Here is a 16,676-nt window from a genome sequence, read left to right on the forward strand (position 1 = left end):
ATATAAGTTCATAAAAGTGTTTGTGAGCTTTTCTTCAGAAATGTGCAGAAGTAATCAAAATCATTTTATCACACATTTCAATACAAGCATGTTCCATACATGTAACACATAATCAATCATACAAACACACATTAAAAATCAACACAACATGTTCAACAAAAGCATTGTTCATTCTAATTTGTTATACAGCTGAACATGTAAACTTGGAACATATGTACTGTTATTAAGCAGTGTGTTGTCATCATTAAAATCCAGTTTGATATAGAGTTTGTGTTGTCAACAATCTCAACAGTGACTAGTCATATGTATCGGCGCTTATGGTGAGTCTGATGCGTTCATACATTTGATTCTTCTCCAATGACCAATTGGGTTAGTGAGAATGGTGTTGGGAGTTAGGATTCTGTGGTGATAGTGATTAGACAAACAATTTAGCAAATAGGAAATAGGTTATGGTTGTGTGAGGGGAAGTGGGAAGTTGATTTTGAGCATTTGGGGTGTGGGGTGCTTTTGGTTTGTTTGGGTAGTTTAGATAAGTCAATTAAGACTTGTTAGGCACATAACATTGAACTAAAACATGATAAAACTAGTATAATAGAATTTGGGTCCTTGAGTTATGGAAATCAAGAAATTAAAGTTAAATTCCAGCTTAAATCACTTTAGAATCATTGTATAATTACTAAAATCCATCTAGACAAGCTTAAATAGGTCTATATCACGAATTAGGTGTGTTAGAAGTTTGGTTGAAGCATTGGAAGTGGTTGGAGAGGTGAGAGTCGCATGATTATGCAGAATTCAGCGTTTTGCAGATCATGCAAACTTGATATGCGAATGGTCTCGCATAGCGAGTCGCTCTAGGGAGGAACTCTTTGTCCACGCTCTCTTGCTATGTGACTCTGGTGCGCTATGCGAGAGACCCAAAGTCTGACACTTAATCAAATTAATTCGCAAGGCGGATGGTCTGTGTGTGTTGTGCGAATCCTACTAGATTCGCTATGCGATTCTAGTGCACTTTGCGAAAAGATCAGTGTCTATTCTATGTTCTATTAAGTTTGTTCTATGTTCAAATTATGGTGAATTTGCTTGGTTTGTGAAGGATGACTGGGAGTGTATGTTACTGTGAAATGGTTGGTTATTGTGACTTTAAAAGTATATGGTTATGAAGTGATGAGAGTATGATTCAAGTGGTAAACCAAGTGGATGATCATCACAAAGGAAAAACATACACAAACAACACACAACACAGAAGCAAGGGTGATCTAGGTAAACAAACAATATACATATGGCACAATCATTCAATATCATCATATTTAATTGCACATAAAGAGAACAATCAAAGGCATACAATTCAAACCATGTATCAATTTCTCATCACAACTTATCCGGATTTGTATAACTATCGAACTATTGGTCGTCTTTGCGCTTGCATAGTTCAGTTGGCCCTCTCCAACACTATGTAAGATAAATCCTCATACCAGTCTATGTCTAAACTCTAAGACTATAGATGAGGACCTCCATCTACTCTCACAACTCACACCGTTCTTCTCTATTTGAGCATGAACAGTGCTTTGAGTGTAGGGATAGACTTACCATTTCAAAGCTCCATACAATTATACAATACAACGACACAATCTCTACAACCACTTCCAATCATCTCACCCTGAGATTTCCAGTTCATACTTTCACTTTAAAACTTAATTCAAGACATGAACAACCATATATTACAATACATGATCATATAACATCATAAATACTTTTACACCATTCTAATAATCAAAACATATATATATATATATATATATATATAATATTAATTATACTTCAAAAGACCACAAACAACCCAACAAGTCATCAAAAATCGCATGAAACTATTCCATATACATTAACAGACAATAACATTCCCAAAAGAACCACTAAACACCACAAAACCCCGTAACTCATACTTAGACAAAGAAATTGGCTTTGAAACCAACACCAACAGTTTCGGAAGGGTCAAAAACCCCCAAAACGAAATAAGGAACGTCCAAAACGAACATCCAGAACCCCAAAACCTATCAAAACCAAAAACAACAGCATGTTGGTGCGCCCAGGGGCGCTGGGGCGCCATACTAGTTGACAGCAACCATGAAAATTGGCTTTTGATGCACTTGGAACCTGTTCTGATGACTAAAGGAGTTCTTTAAAAATTTGTATTGATGGGAAAACATGTTTATAAGTTAAAACAAACATCCATTTAATCACTAGATCCAAGACTAGGTCTATCAAACCACTTTTGGCACTTTAAAATCCAAATTCACTCCTACAAGTTGCCCAATTTCAATTCTACTCTTTCCAACCCCCATATTATATTACAAACTGCATAAAAAGGTTTAAATACACTTGTTAGCACCCCTTAATACTTCAGTTTCACCCCAACTACTCCACTTTCCATTTCCAACACCTAAAACCTCCAAAGTGAAGTAGGAAACATAAACTATGATGCAAGTCTTAATTGACTTCATAACATATATCAAACCACCTAAAATAGTTCATAACACTTACCTCAAAATCTCACTACTCAAAACCCCCTTTTTACACCAAAAAGCACTTGAAAATTCCAACCATGAACCATCTCATTGCTACAAATCAATTTTCAATCCTCTAACACTTCTAACAAGTCCCAATTAACCTCTTAACAGTACTAAATCAGTTACTATCTCACCCTTATACCTATTCCTCAATTTCACTAATCAAAATCCCATAATTTGAATTAAAATCAACCAACACACCATCAAAGCAATATTAACTCTTCTTAGATCAAGTTTCCACTAATCAACCGTTCTAACAAGACTTGATTCACCTCTAACTATCCTTTAAAACTATATTTAATCATTCTAACCCCTAACTCACAAACTCACCTCTTTCATTTTTGACCAAAAACACCTACAATAAAATCAAATTCAATTCTTTTCCATATTCATCACAACCAAAACATTTAAACAACATCATTCATCATACACTTGAAGTTTAACACAAAAGCATTTCACATCCAAAATCTTTATGCATTTAATTTCACGTACTTCACAACAATTCACATTAGGTCACACTTTAAACATCATCATTTAATAAATTAACTCCACACTCTAAATTGTAATAAATTCATCAATATGAAATAGAAACTAATTCACCAAAACTCAATCAAACAAAATAAATCAAGTTAGCTCCCCTTACCTTGATTCAAAGCATAGTTCAGCTCACAAAACGCTTTAATAGCGCCTCACGCAGCGAAGAACCCAACTGGACCTACAGGTCACCATTTTGTCGATGAAGTACAACCCCTTAAATTAATTTGAGCTAGAAGATGGAAAAAGACACTAAAAGATCACATGCACAACAGAGTTTTTGAATGCTCAAAGCCCTAGAAGCAGGAGGAAAAGGAAGAACAACTTAACGGTTGAATAAAAAGCAATCAATCTATTCAAGTTGAAGCTCTCGACTCCAGGAACACGTGACCACCACCTAAACGAAAATGCATCGGTTCAGTGAGAAGCAATGGTAAAGAGAAGGCAGAGGACTAAGGGAAAGATGGGTTCTATAGAGAGGAGCTCTTAAGAAAGAAATGGGCTGAACTTTTTTTATACTTTTATAAAACCTTTTCTATTTAATAAAAAGCTCACCCCTTTTAACTTAATATTATATTCACCCCATTTTCTTTTAATATATATTATGTATTTATATTTAGGTCCTTACAATAAATATATATATATATATATATATATATATATATATATATATATATATATATATATATTTATTTATTGTAATCTACTTATCATCCATGAAAGTCATTTCCATAAATTTACTATAATCACGATTAACCACACCACAAATCAACGATCCTAATCGTTGGTTTCAACATTTCCTAGTTACCATCAATATCCTTATGGCATCAAACTTATTCACCATGTTGTTTAATATATATATCCTGACATGAAAAATGGAAAAACACATTATATTTAAGATCTTTTAAGATATTTAAGGTAAAAAATTGTGTATAACGACATAACAAATGGAGAATATTATATAATAAACTATAAAACATAACTCAAGCCAAAAGTCAACACCTTGTTATGATGACATATCGATGCTAACAAAAACACGATGACTTTTTAACAATCACTAAATAAATAAACTCAAATAAATTAATGAGTGTGAAAATGTTATTCAAGAAATCCAGATAAATCAAACAAAAATGAAAATATTGATTCCACAAATCTGACCTTTTAATTCGAGAGTGATAGTAAACACCAATGTGATTCTCTTCGTAATTGGCAAACCAACACCAAAAATCAATGAGAAAGAAAAAACAAAATACAAATCCAAGAATATGGAGACATATTGCAAAACCAAAATATCTTCAACCAAGAATAGAGAGACTGATTGCAAAATCAAAATATCTATAACCAAAAACTTAACCTTTTAACTCCACAATCGTAGTAAGACAAATGTCCTCCTCTTCCTTAGTGGCTAAACAACACAAAAACCAAATACCCAAACAAAACCATTATAAGTACCTCGGACAAAAAATGTAGCAAAGAGTTTTTCGTTGATCGAGATCGTACCCGAGTCAAATTTAATGTTCAATTTAAATGCAGTATAGAGTAGGAAATGACTCCTATGTCGTCTCTCAAGGACCAAATATTGGTTCAGTCATTAGATCGAAGACGTGTGAGGGGTATTTTTAAAGAGTTTTGTGAATGGAAATGAACCAAATTAAAGCACGAATTCAAACCTAGATTAAAAACGATTGGTCACTGGTTCAATTACAATGCTTCCAATCACATATTAGCAACAAATACTCACTCCTCTAACCCTTAATCGAACACAAGTTAACCAACTAAGAAAAGACTAACCATGTTTTCATAAAAGTGAATTAAGCAAACACAATGCTAATATTCAACCAATTTTGCACCATACAGTTTCATCAACTAAGCGTATACCCAATCGCAAGAGCAAAACAAATTCAATATTAGCCAAGTCAAAGCAACAAAAACAAACTTCCAGCTCATAAATCTCTTGGAAACGATGCAAATTCACTAATGACCAACCAAGCACACCTAAGCTACCATTAAAATGAAACCCAAACAGTAAAACGAAAACGAAATCATAAAGCAGTAGAGGCAATGAACTGTAAAACGTAATTCAATTCTGAAATGAAATTAGAGTGCGAAATTGAAACCCAAAACACAAAGTGTAGAGAAAAACATAAAATGCATGGACGAAATTGATGCTAGAACGAAATTAAATGGAAGCAAAGACAAAATAACGCAAATACAATTAAAACCTAAATCATTCATTACAAGGAAAGGGAAAGAGAACAAAACCTAAAACCTCTAAAGAAAACGTGAAAATGAGGGTGAGAGAAGGGAAAGTGAAATCTGATTTGGGGTTTATAGACCCCAAATTAAGATTTTGTCCTTCTAATGGGCTTCTACAAAATATTGACCAAAAATAGGCCCAAAAGTCAAATATGATCAAAACTAAAATAATTAAATTACAAATCGAAATTATATGATCTGGTAGCCCTCTTGAAGTCCCAATGTTTCCACAATTGTTGTGCCCAAATAAGAATTAATAGTCTAATTAAACCCAAATAGTATAAATGAGATAATAATGAATAATTAAAAACAACTAACTAACACAATTCAATGCGAGAAGTTAAGTGAATAATACAAAATAGTGATTCATCACCGTCAACAACAATACTCCCACCAAAAAATAGACAGAAAAAATTCAAACCAAAAGACAATAAACATAACATAAATTTGAACTCCCAAATAATTAACGAAGGTCATTATAATAACTAGAAACACAAAATCTATTTTCAAATAATTACAACAGCACAAAACATAAAAAAATATCTACTGTACCACTCTGCTCTGCTAATGAACCAAAAATCACAAAAATATCTAGGTATCAAAAAATAACAATGAATAATTTTGAGTTTTCCTTAAAAAATGACTAAAAGATTATGAAAATGTTTATCAAAAGTCTTCGTAATTTTGGGATTTTCACAAATAGTAACTTTTCATCTAGGTATATTAGATAATAACACATTTTATTTTCATTTTTTTTTATCTCATTCCTTACGTCTTAAGTAGAAAATATAAGATGTTAAAGTTAAGTTGGGAACATTTTTTTTTTATGAAAATAATGCTCTTATTTAAAATCGTTGTGAATTCATGTAAGAAATTCTTACTCGACACACATACTACTCTTAGTTAACTAAAATTTTACGATTTAATCAAAATAGATCTTAGATATTGACAATCTGTTTGTAAGTTAAGATAGATATTAACATTTTGTTTGCAAGTTAGGGAAAAGTAAAATAATATGATTTTCTGACGAGATCGTTAAAGTATATTTTATGTCTGAAATTATATTTAAAAAATCATTTCAAAATTTTATTCTATTGTAAGAATATGCTTCTCAAATTCAACCTATATTCTACATGTTTAAAAAGATCCTTTTTAATCTACACTTTTATACTAAAACAAATTAGGATATTGATTACATAAAACTTATTCGCACATGGTTAATCATCTTAGGAACTTAAGAATTAAACATTTTGTCATTTTGTGGTATAGGATGAAGGAAAATATTCCTCTTGATCTGTTTATATTGGTGTAGTCATAGGTTTGAGTATGATTTTTAAAGAATAATAAGTAGATATATTTCTAATTTTTAAATATATAATTTTGAAAGTTATATGAAATTGAATATATTCATAGTTTGATACGCAGGACACGGTTGAAAGTATGGGCCCAGTGACAAGGAGCCCAATAAATTAATTAGAAGTTAGTAGTTATATGTGGGACTTTCCGAAATAATTGGTGCTAAGATTGCGATGAGCATCATTCCAGAATCTATCATGGCTGCAATCTTCATGCCATACTAACTCTTGTTTTATCACTCAACACATCACTTATCTTACTTCCATATCTAACCTACATAACTACCTTTTCAATTATCTTACTTTCATTTGTTTTTTTTTTCTATTTTAAATTACAATACAAATTCAAAATATATCGATTATTTGTATTAACATTTATTTTAGCTTCTCCATATATAACTCTATATATTATTTTTGTATTTAGGAAATATTCAAAAATTAGTTAAAATATAACCACTGCTTTGGTATTTAATCACAAAATAAAAACATTTCCCTTGCTTGAGAATGTTCTTAAAAATTAATGTTCTCATAGAAATAACTCATTTTACTCTTTTTAATTACCCCTCTAAAGATTAATAGTTATTCTGTAAAATTTACTAATAAATTACCTTTAATGTAATTTGACTGACCTTATTTCAACTGCTTTTTTTATTTTTTTCTTTTTATTTTCGTTTACAAATTTAAATAAGAAGCTGTACTTAAGAGATTTTATCCTAATTTTATTTGAACAAATGATGTGTTAATACATTGAGCATTTTAATGATTTTTTCTAACCTTTTATATTTTATTATTTTTAAATTGAATATACACATACATATATATATATATATATATATATATATATATATATTGAGAAATAATCAATAATTAAAGCGATGTTATATTAAAATATAAATATTTTAAAAAAATCTAAAATATAATTTATGTTTAAAAATATTCATGCATTACAAATTTCAGTGATATAAAATAAACACAGTAAGGCATTAGTCATTAAGTAGGACCCAAATTATAATATTATATTTATAGAAAATTATATAAAACATACAGTGTTATAATATATAAATAATTTATATAAGCTGTATAATACATAATATTAATATATATAGAGATTGTTAACTTTTGTAAGGTATGCCAAATCTTAGTTAATAAAAAAAATCTGTATTCATACAAAAAAAAATACTTTAAATATAAGGAATATTTTAATAATTTTTATTTTTAATTTAAAATAAAAAAAAATCAGAAATTATTTAATTTGAAATGGAGAGTATCGATTTCATGGAAAAGAACTAAAGTAGTGTTACCAGTTGCATAGAGGTAAAATGATTATTAAAAAAATAAAAAAGGGAAAAAGAAGGTGATGAAATTGCAAAATAAAAACCTAGGTAACGGGAGGCTGTACACTACTACAGCACTGGTTTCACAAACATACCAGTAACGGTGCTGCAGTGACTGTCAATGGCGACAAAAGCTTTGTCTTTCGCTTTGTCCTTCAACGACCTTACCAACTGCTTCTCCCCCAATCCGCCACCCGCCGCCGCCGCAGCTAAAGTTTCCGTCTTTACCGTCAGATGCTCTTCGGGTAACCTCTCAATGGGTTTCCTCAATACCTTCAAAACGCTTTCTATTTTAAAGGACCCATTTTTTAGCGCATTTTGTGACATTAAGATTACTATTTCTTTTGCCCCTTTGATGTGAATGTCCCCTGTTTAGCTTTTGGTTTTGGAGGGTATTGTTAATTTGCTATCCGTGGTTCAAATAATTCCATGCTGTTGTATTACATATGACATAGGTAATGGAGAAAGACCTTGGAAAAACTCAGATGCTAGACTGGTTCTAGAAGATGGTTCAATTTGGAGAGCGAAATCGTTTGGTGCTTCAGGGACTCAAGTTGGCGAAGTTGTTTTCAATACATCACTGACAGGGTCAGGAAACTATGAATATTGGTATGTGTCTTTTTTTTTTACGGCTTTGCTTGCAAGCTAAACCGTGGTGGTCTTTGTTGTGTGTGCGATTGCCAGGTATCAGGAAATTTTGACAGATCCTAGTTATGCTGGCCAGTTTGTGCTGATGACAAATCCTCATATTGGGAATACTGGCGTTAATTTTGGTTGGTGGTTTCTTTTAATAATTTGAGTGAGTCCTGAGTTGTCGAGCTTGGAAGCTATTTGATAACTGTCTCTTGGTTCGCTATTGCCAGATGATGAGGAATCGATGCAGTGTTTCCTTGCTGGTCTTGTAATTAGAAGTTTGAGCATCAGGTTCTGTTCTTGCGCTTTGAAATGTTTCATGATTGACTGAGGCTTACTTGGTCTACTCACTCTCCCTGTGTCTATGCAATGCATGTTTTTTCAGTACCTCTAACTGGAGATGTGCAAAGGCTCTGGGTGAATACTTAGCTGAAAGGAATATCATGGGAATTTGTGAGTAGTTTATGTAAAAAGATATTCTGCGAAGAATATTGTTCTCTGGAATATGCATAGGTTTAAGTCCTGGTTTCTGATTTTGATGTTGCTTTGTGGTGCAACAGATGATGTTGATACTCGTGCAATCACACGCAGATTGCGGCAAGATGGCAGTCTTATTGGTGTTTTGAGCACTGACAATTCCAAAACAGACGAGCAACTGCTTCAGATGTCTAAGTCATGGGACATTGTTGGTAAGTATGTGAGTTTGAGTTTATGTACATGTTTCTAAAATTGGAATTACATGGATGCTATTTCATTTTCCAGGTGTTGATCTAATAAGTGGAGTATCATGCAAAAGTCCACACGAGTGGGTTGATAAAACAAAGCAACAATGGGAGTTTAGTTCCGGTAAAGTGGCAGGAGAGAATTTCCATGTACGTAATGCTGTATGCTATTAGTACTGAATTTTGTTACTATTGGGTAATTTAATTTATATTGATTGCTGATGAATGAAAACGCAGGTGGTTGCTTATGATTTTGGAATCAAGCATAATATTCTTAGACGCCTAGCATCTTATGGCTGCAAAATCACTGTTGTGCCATCTACATGGCCAGCATCAGAAACTTTGAAGCTGAAACCAGATGGGGTTCTTTTCAGTAATGGCCCTGGAGATCCATCTGCTGTTCCGTATGCTGTTGAAACAGTGAAAAATATAATTGGAAAGGTGCCTGTTTTTGGAATTTGCATGGGCCATCAATTGCTAGGCCAGGCTTTAGGAGGTAAAACATTCAAGATGAAATTTGGTCACCACGGAGGAAATCATCCTGTTCGTAACCTTCAAACCGGCCATGTTGAAATTAGTGCTCAGGTATGTGAACTAATGGATGATTATCTGTTACTTATTTTTGGTGTTCCACCATAATTATACTTAAAAATTCCATTGGAGTGCATTAGGCCGTGTGCTCAGTGCTGAGGGAGTATGTTTTTGCCAAATAAAATCAGTCACTTGAGATTTTTTTCTTGTTTTTATCAAGAAAAGTGTTTTCATGTTAAGTATGTTGTTTTATTCATGGCTCATGGATTGGTATATAAAATTGGCAGAACCACAACTATGCTGTTGACCCTGCAACACTGCCGGAAGGAGTGAAGGTTACTCATATCAATCTCAATGATGGAAGCTGTGCCGGTCTTGCTTTCCCTGCACAACAACTTATGTCTCTTCAATACCACCCTGAAGCATCCCCCGGACCTCATGATTCTGACTACGGTGAGACACTTAAAACTTGCTGTTCATTAGAAATATAGAAAAAAAAAAGGTTTTATATCCATATGGTCTTAGTCTTGAGAAATGTTTTCAAGAGCTGAATTGTGAGCTATGTAGACATTTGTCATATCTTATTCAAATTTGTTGGTAATGCAGCTTTTAAGGAGTTTATAGAGCTAATGAAGCAAGGAAAAAACAGAACAAAGGAAAGTCTACCCCAGTTATCTGCACTGCATAGCAGTTGAAGCATGCTGTTCTCCTCTGGGCAGAAAGAATAAAAGCATCTGCTAAGAAATTATGAGTGTCTATGATTTTGTAGATGAGTCTGTTAAGGTTTTGTAGGGTTCAATTAAGATTTTCTCTTTTCTGTGCTAGTATGAGCATGGTCATGATTGTCATAAACCTCAATGAAGCTTAATGTTATGCTACTCGCAGTCAGCATCAAACTTTGGTTGCTGGCTTTACTAATGTTAAGATTATAATTGTTTCCTTTTCAAAAATATTGAGATTAAACTAATCTCAACAGGCCTTAATCTAAAATTGGTAACTTTTGCATACTTTGAATGTATAGTAGGGTTTGGACTTTGGACTGATTAATGTTTTATATCACCTCAAGTTATTTTACTTATTTAACATCAAATAAGAAACTCATGGGAAAAAAAATCATAACTTTACAGAAAAAGAAAAGTAAAATTACTGAAATGCAAAATATTGTTAAAATGATGAAAGAAATGAAAATAGATACGTGCACCATAGTTAGACAGACGTGACAAAAAGGAGCACTTCGTAGCCCAAAACTATACATCTTTTTTTTTTTTCTTGACATCTTTGACAATTGATGCATAAGATTTATAACCTACTTTGATTACATGTTTACTAAATTTAGTTTATACATATTTTAGAAACTCTTAAGTTGGTAGAAGTTATTTTAATCTACAGTTAAGTAAATTTATTTTATTTTTATTCTAAGGGTTTATTAAAATATTTGTTTATGGAGATATTTGTCAGGATCCATCCGAAGGGACTCTGGTTAACTTAAATGTATAGGGGATTTCTTTGAATGTGTTTTGTGTTAAAAAATGGGTAGATGCATTTTTTTTTTTATAAAATTTTGTTATATATCAAATTTGTGCTAGAAGCAAATCGACCATCAATCTAGAAAGGTTGAGAAAATTTAAATTGTGGAAAGCTATAAATATTTCTAAATGAATAAAATACAAAGAAGCTTGTTATTTTCACATAAAAAATATATGAAACCTTAAATTCAATAATGATAGAATCTTTTACAACATATGACACCGTCTTTTCTTTTAAATAGAAAACTGTTACAATCAAGTTAGAGTCGTATAGTTTTATATAGGGCAGAAATAGATAAATTATACACTATATAAAGAAACATTCATTATCTAAGGTTTTAAATTGAATATAGTATTTTAATATCTTATAGAGATTTATTTATAATTTTTTCTAATGTGCTAGTACATAGATCACAGGTAGGTATGAGTCATCTCATCCACATTACATACGATTCCCTAGTATTGTTTTTATTAATTATAGTTTTAAAGATGTATGCATGGTATATGTGATTAAGTTATGATGATTTTGACATGTAAAAAGTGAAAAAAAGAAGGGAGAAGGGAATGTGGTGTGAGGTTTTATTCCAATGTACTTGTATCTATTTGATAGAAGGGTTTATTATAAGGTAGATCCTGCCGCCATTACTCCACCCTATCCCACCTAGCTATCCGCAAAAGTATAAGTCACTAATATGTTTTTGGTTTAGAAAAGTTATTAGCCTTCCTTTTTCCCGGTATTAACCGAGGAAGCTTGATATTGTATAAAATACAACAAATTAACCACACTCATGAACTAGTGCTGAATTTAATATGCTTTTATATAAAGAATCAGTTAAAGTCTTAATTTTTTTTTCCATAAAAATATGAAATTAAACAACATATAAATGAGAAAAATTGTTTTATCTTATATTTAAAAGTAAATTAAATATGTTTTTATCTTTAACTTAAATGTAAAATTAAAATTTATTTATATTTTAAAATTTTGATAAATTTTAGTTTCAAATTTTAAAAACAAGTGAATATAATTTTTTTAACCTAACAATATTAATTGTTTTTTCTATCAAATCACATTTAGGTTGTCATTTCAATTGTAACATATTAAATTATATAAATTGATAAATAAAATATGTATTATTGATAAAAAAAATTATCAATAAAATTTATTGATACTTACAAATATTAAAAATTTATTATTAATAGATTTGTTCATCGATAAATTTTGTCGATAAAGAAATCAACAAATTTTTTGTCTAAATAGTCTAGTAAGTGCATAGTTGGTAGAAATGAGAGTGTAGAAATGAGATCAAGCCTCTTCATCTTTATCTCTTATTCAAACTCGTATCTCTTATCTTCAAACCCCAAAAACTTTAGGGCTTCTTCTTCATCTAGACACAAGAGAGTTAAACCTCTTTCATCTTCATTTCTTCTTTACCAGCAACCACCATAGGCCATTGTCACTGCCACTTATCGCGATTGTTGTTAGAGTGCCATCGTAAGCCTCACCCTTATTGTCATCGCTTGCCATTATACCTCAGAACATCACTAGTGACAATTGTGAACATTTTTCCTTCTCCAACGACTCACCACCGCTCTAAGGAGTCACCACAGCGTCAACAATCACATTGTTCATGACTAGAGTGTTTGTCAGCACTACCACAAATGCTTCCCTTCTCCATCATCTTCTTCGTGCACAAATCCTTGAAGCCAAATCTAGGAGTCATGTCGTTGCTTCTCAAGCATAATAGGTCATCAAAGGTGTTGTCTATGAGAACAAGTGGCGCGAAACTCCTCCAACCTCTGCCAGATTTGAGAATCATGAAAAGATAGCCTCATCTTGTCGAGATCAAAGTTGTGAATGCCTCTGGCGTGGGATTTTTCTTTTGTTTAATTATTGTTTGTTGTGATTGCAGAAGAAGAGATATAAAGAAAGATCCTCTGTTAATGAAAGAACCTTGTATATTGATTGTTGGTAAAAGCATGAATAGTGGAATGATCGAAGAACTTTTATTATGCTAGTGAATTTTTTTTAAGAATATTTTAATTATTATTTTTGGATTGGTCTTAGATTCATCACGGGAGTCACCATGAAGAAATGAAAAAATGGAAAGCTAAAAGAAAAAAGAAGAGAGGAGGAAGAAGGTGAACTAGATCATGATATTTATCGATGAAATTTTCTTTCAGTAATTATTGAAGAATATAAATTATTGTAGATAAATATTACTAACTACACTTTTATTACAAATTTTTGTTCATTGGAAAAAAGTTTATCAATATATTTTTTATGTTTTCGACAAATTTTAATTGTTAATAATATCTAGTTTTTTTTGTAATGATTGAAACGAATTAATAATCCTTCAATCAATGTTTCGATCAAAGCTGAATTAACTATGTTTTAAACAAAACTACATCGATAAATTCTTAAGTTATATTAAGGTAACAATGTTAAGATTAAGAAAATAAAATGGTGTGAAGAGAATAAAGATATATGTAAGATGAGAAAGAAGTATATAATTTCAAATTCTTAGAATGAAATTTGAACTTTTATAATTTTAAATAATCAAATTACTTGAGTGTTTAGAATTTTAATTATTTTTTTCAAATCTCTATTCAAATAAGATATTTTATCATAAAGTATTTTAAGTTGTTTACACAAATGAATCATTCTCTATATTTTAGTCATCCAAAGACGTATTAAAATTTGTATTTTCTTTTGTGAAAATTATTTATAATTTAATTATGAAAGTTTTGAGTTAAATGTGATGTAGTTTTGTTACGTAAATTATTTGTAATCCACTGACAGCATATCTTATTTGTACTGGTAGATTGTGAAGTTAATATGGATGAGTATGATTGATTTATTTATGTTGTTATCTAACAGGGTCTGGGAATTGTTTTGCAGTTGGTAAAATAATATCCTCAGAATTTGCATTAACGATAATGGTATGGGAGTCCTGTAGGCACACACATTTAGCATATGATGAGTAATGCGTTGAGCTTTATAGCAAATCAAGTTTCAACCGTTGGGGATAGTGTGGTTAGTCAGTGTTAGCAATGAAACCAAACACTCTTTGTCAGCTACTACTATATGCTACAACCTCTCACTTTTAGTACACTTCTTTCATTTGTTACTTCATTAGTGCTTTCACCCTCACCTTCCATTCATTATATGCTCCATTGACTGTATAAAGTACACCACTTTCAATCTTCTTTCTTTTTTCTATATTTTTTTTTCCCTTCCTCTCTAGCATATGGAATATGGAGACATATTAATCCACCAAATCATTTTTTTTTTCTTCTAATAAATCTTATTATATTATAGACTGTGTTAGAAACCATTTATTAGTTATCTTGTCATATTATATTCCTACTAATTAAGTTGTATGGTATACAAAGTTTGAAATACTTATCCCACAATAAATTAATTATCTTCATATTACTTATTATACTGGATCATGTTTCTGATGTCGGAACACAGCTAGATTTCATATTAGCTTTAAACTTATATAAATAATGACACTTGAGGCTCTGGTCAAACAAAATACATAAAAAATGGTATCTCTTGGAAACATAAGTAAAACACTAGTTAATTATGAGAAATGAGGAAGCGAATTTTAAATAGATGATGATGATGAGCCTCTTCTCATTTGTTTTTGAAAAAGTGTAACATGATTGGGTAGTTAATAAAATTGTGTTTTTTTCAACAGAATGGTATGTTATGCGAAGAGCAGAGCCAAATACATGTGGTTGGAATTACATTTAGTATAAGGAAGGTATTATTGTTACTAATAATACATGTGGTTAGAATTACTCAGGGTAGTGCAGTGGCACATCATGCAACTAAAAAGTAACTTACATGTCTTTGCATTAACTTGTTATTTAGAGAATTGTTTTTATTTTCTGATAAAATCTAGAAAAAACAATCACACACTTAATTTCCTTAAAAGGCCTCTTAATCTAGCTGCTTCAATTACCAAACAGATAACATTTTCTAGCCAATCGACTCAAATATAATCTTGAAAATGATAACTTTATACAAACAATTTTCAAATTTTAAACTTGAACTTAGCATGTTTACCAAAGATATCAGCGACTAATAAGTTAATGAGAACTTCGAAAGGAGATTAATTATATACATTAATGATTAAGCACTAGATTAATTATGATTGAGTGGTCTTAACCAATTATGGCTGACCAGGGTCCAATCAAGTGAAAGTGTTATGTGATTAAGCAATAAGCACTAAAGTTCCCTATAGTTACGCACCAAAGCTTCTGGGTCCAGTGGCGTAATGGTGAGAATGGTTTCTGGGACCTGCAAGATGGGTTGTTGAGAGGAGCTAGCTTGCTGAGTGCAGCCAACAATCTTTTGGCAAGTCTCGATTAGGCAGTGTCTGCATTTGGGGCATGAAGAGTGTGAACTAAGCCACATGTCAATGCAGCGTACGTGGAATCCGTGGTTGCACTTTGGCAAAATGCGAACCTTTTCACCACTTGTGAACTCTGACAAACATATCACACACTCTGAGTCCAAACTCGGGAGGTTCAGCTCAGCCGAGTAAGTAACTGTGGGGAAAGTCTTGAGGGCTTTCTTCTTCACTCCTGTGTTGGCAACTCTCGCTGGAGGGCTGTTGGTTGCCACTGAGTCACTCACTACGAAATTGGAACACCTTAGTGCACACCTGATGATGGAGTTCAAACCCAAGGAGCAGATGAGTGCACAGAGTAAGACTGAGAGTACCATCACAACATTTGCATCGAAATTTCCGTCTCCTAGATATGTTTCTGTGGAATCGTGGGGGGTTGCTGGGGGCTTGGCTGATTGGTTGAGTGGGGAGTGAAGTAGCAACCTTCTTGAGTGGAAGTTTTGAAGGTCATGGAGGAGTAAAGGAAAGAAAGTAGCAGAAGAATACATTTTAGTTGAAGGTGGTGTTCTTGAGGTTGGTTGGCTATGGGAATTATATATAGGGAAGTAAGTTCACATGGTGCCTACCATTGATTGGAATGTGAAAGTATTGTTTTTTTGGCTTGGTAAATTAGAATATTCCCAAGGGTTGAAGGGTTTTTATCTTTGTCTTTAATCAGTTGTTGTTGCCTCTTGCATATAGATAGATAGATAGATAGATGTCTTAGCACAAGGATCCTCCACTCACTGTGAACCTTTTTTGATTGGCTTTCACAATCAAGATGGTCCCATTCAATTTCAATCCCACCTTACACGCAGCAC

At 32.0% G+C, this 16,676-nt stretch overlaps 2 protein-coding genes across 2 annotated transcripts; one reads left to right on the top strand and one right to left on the bottom strand.

Moving 5' to 3' along the window:
- The first annotated feature begins 8,080 nt into the window (after nt 1-8,080).
- Nucleotides 8,081-10,896, top strand: LOC106779705 (carbamoyl-phosphate synthase small chain, chloroplastic). The gene is made up of 10 exons (XM_014667878.2): nt 8,081-8,288; nt 8,499-8,631; nt 8,728-8,816; nt 8,907-8,967; nt 9,062-9,129; nt 9,237-9,365; nt 9,439-9,548; nt 9,636-9,983; nt 10,217-10,382; nt 10,536-10,896. Exons 1-10 carry the CDS (start codon nt 8,165-8,167, stop codon nt 10,622-10,624), a joined length of 1,317 nt encoding a protein of 438 aa, XP_014523364.1. The 5' UTR covers nt 8,081-8,164; the 3' UTR covers nt 10,625-10,896.
- Nucleotides 10,897-15,557: 4,661 nt separating this feature from the next.
- On the bottom strand, nt 15,558-16,676 carry LOC106779731 (RING-H2 finger protein ATL78). Its single transcript, XM_014667912.2, has one exon. The coding sequence runs from the start codon at nt 16,362-16,364 to the stop codon at nt 15,693-15,695; it is 672 nt and encodes a 223-aa protein (XP_014523398.1). The 5' UTR covers nt 16,365-16,676; the 3' UTR covers nt 15,558-15,692.

The sequence above is a fragment of the Vigna radiata genome, unplaced genomic scaffold, assembly GCF_000741045.1.
Source record: "Vigna radiata var. radiata cultivar VC1973A unplaced genomic scaffold, Vradiata_ver6 scaffold_160, whole genome shotgun sequence".
In the NCBI taxonomy this organism is placed as follows: Eukaryota; Viridiplantae; Streptophyta; class Magnoliopsida; order Fabales; family Fabaceae; genus Vigna; species Vigna radiata.

Excerpts from the sequence above, each read along its gene's own strand:
- LOC106779705 (XM_014667878.2), top strand. The coding sequence starts at position 8,165 with ATGGCGACAAAAGCTTTGTCTTTCGCTTTGTCCTTCAACGACCTTACC. Across the intron at positions 8,632-8,727 it reads TTCAATACATCACTGACAGG|GTATCAGGAAATTTTGACAG; the intron begins GTCAGGAAACTA and ends TGCGATTGCCAG. Across the intron at positions 9,984-10,216 it reads ATGTTGAAATTAGTGCTCAG|AACCACAACTATGCTGTTGA; the intron begins GTATGTGAACTA and ends TAAAATTGGCAG.
- LOC106779731 (XM_014667912.2), bottom strand. The coding sequence starts at position 16,364 with ATGTATTCTTCTGCTACTTTCTTTCCTTTACTCCTCCATGACCTTCAA.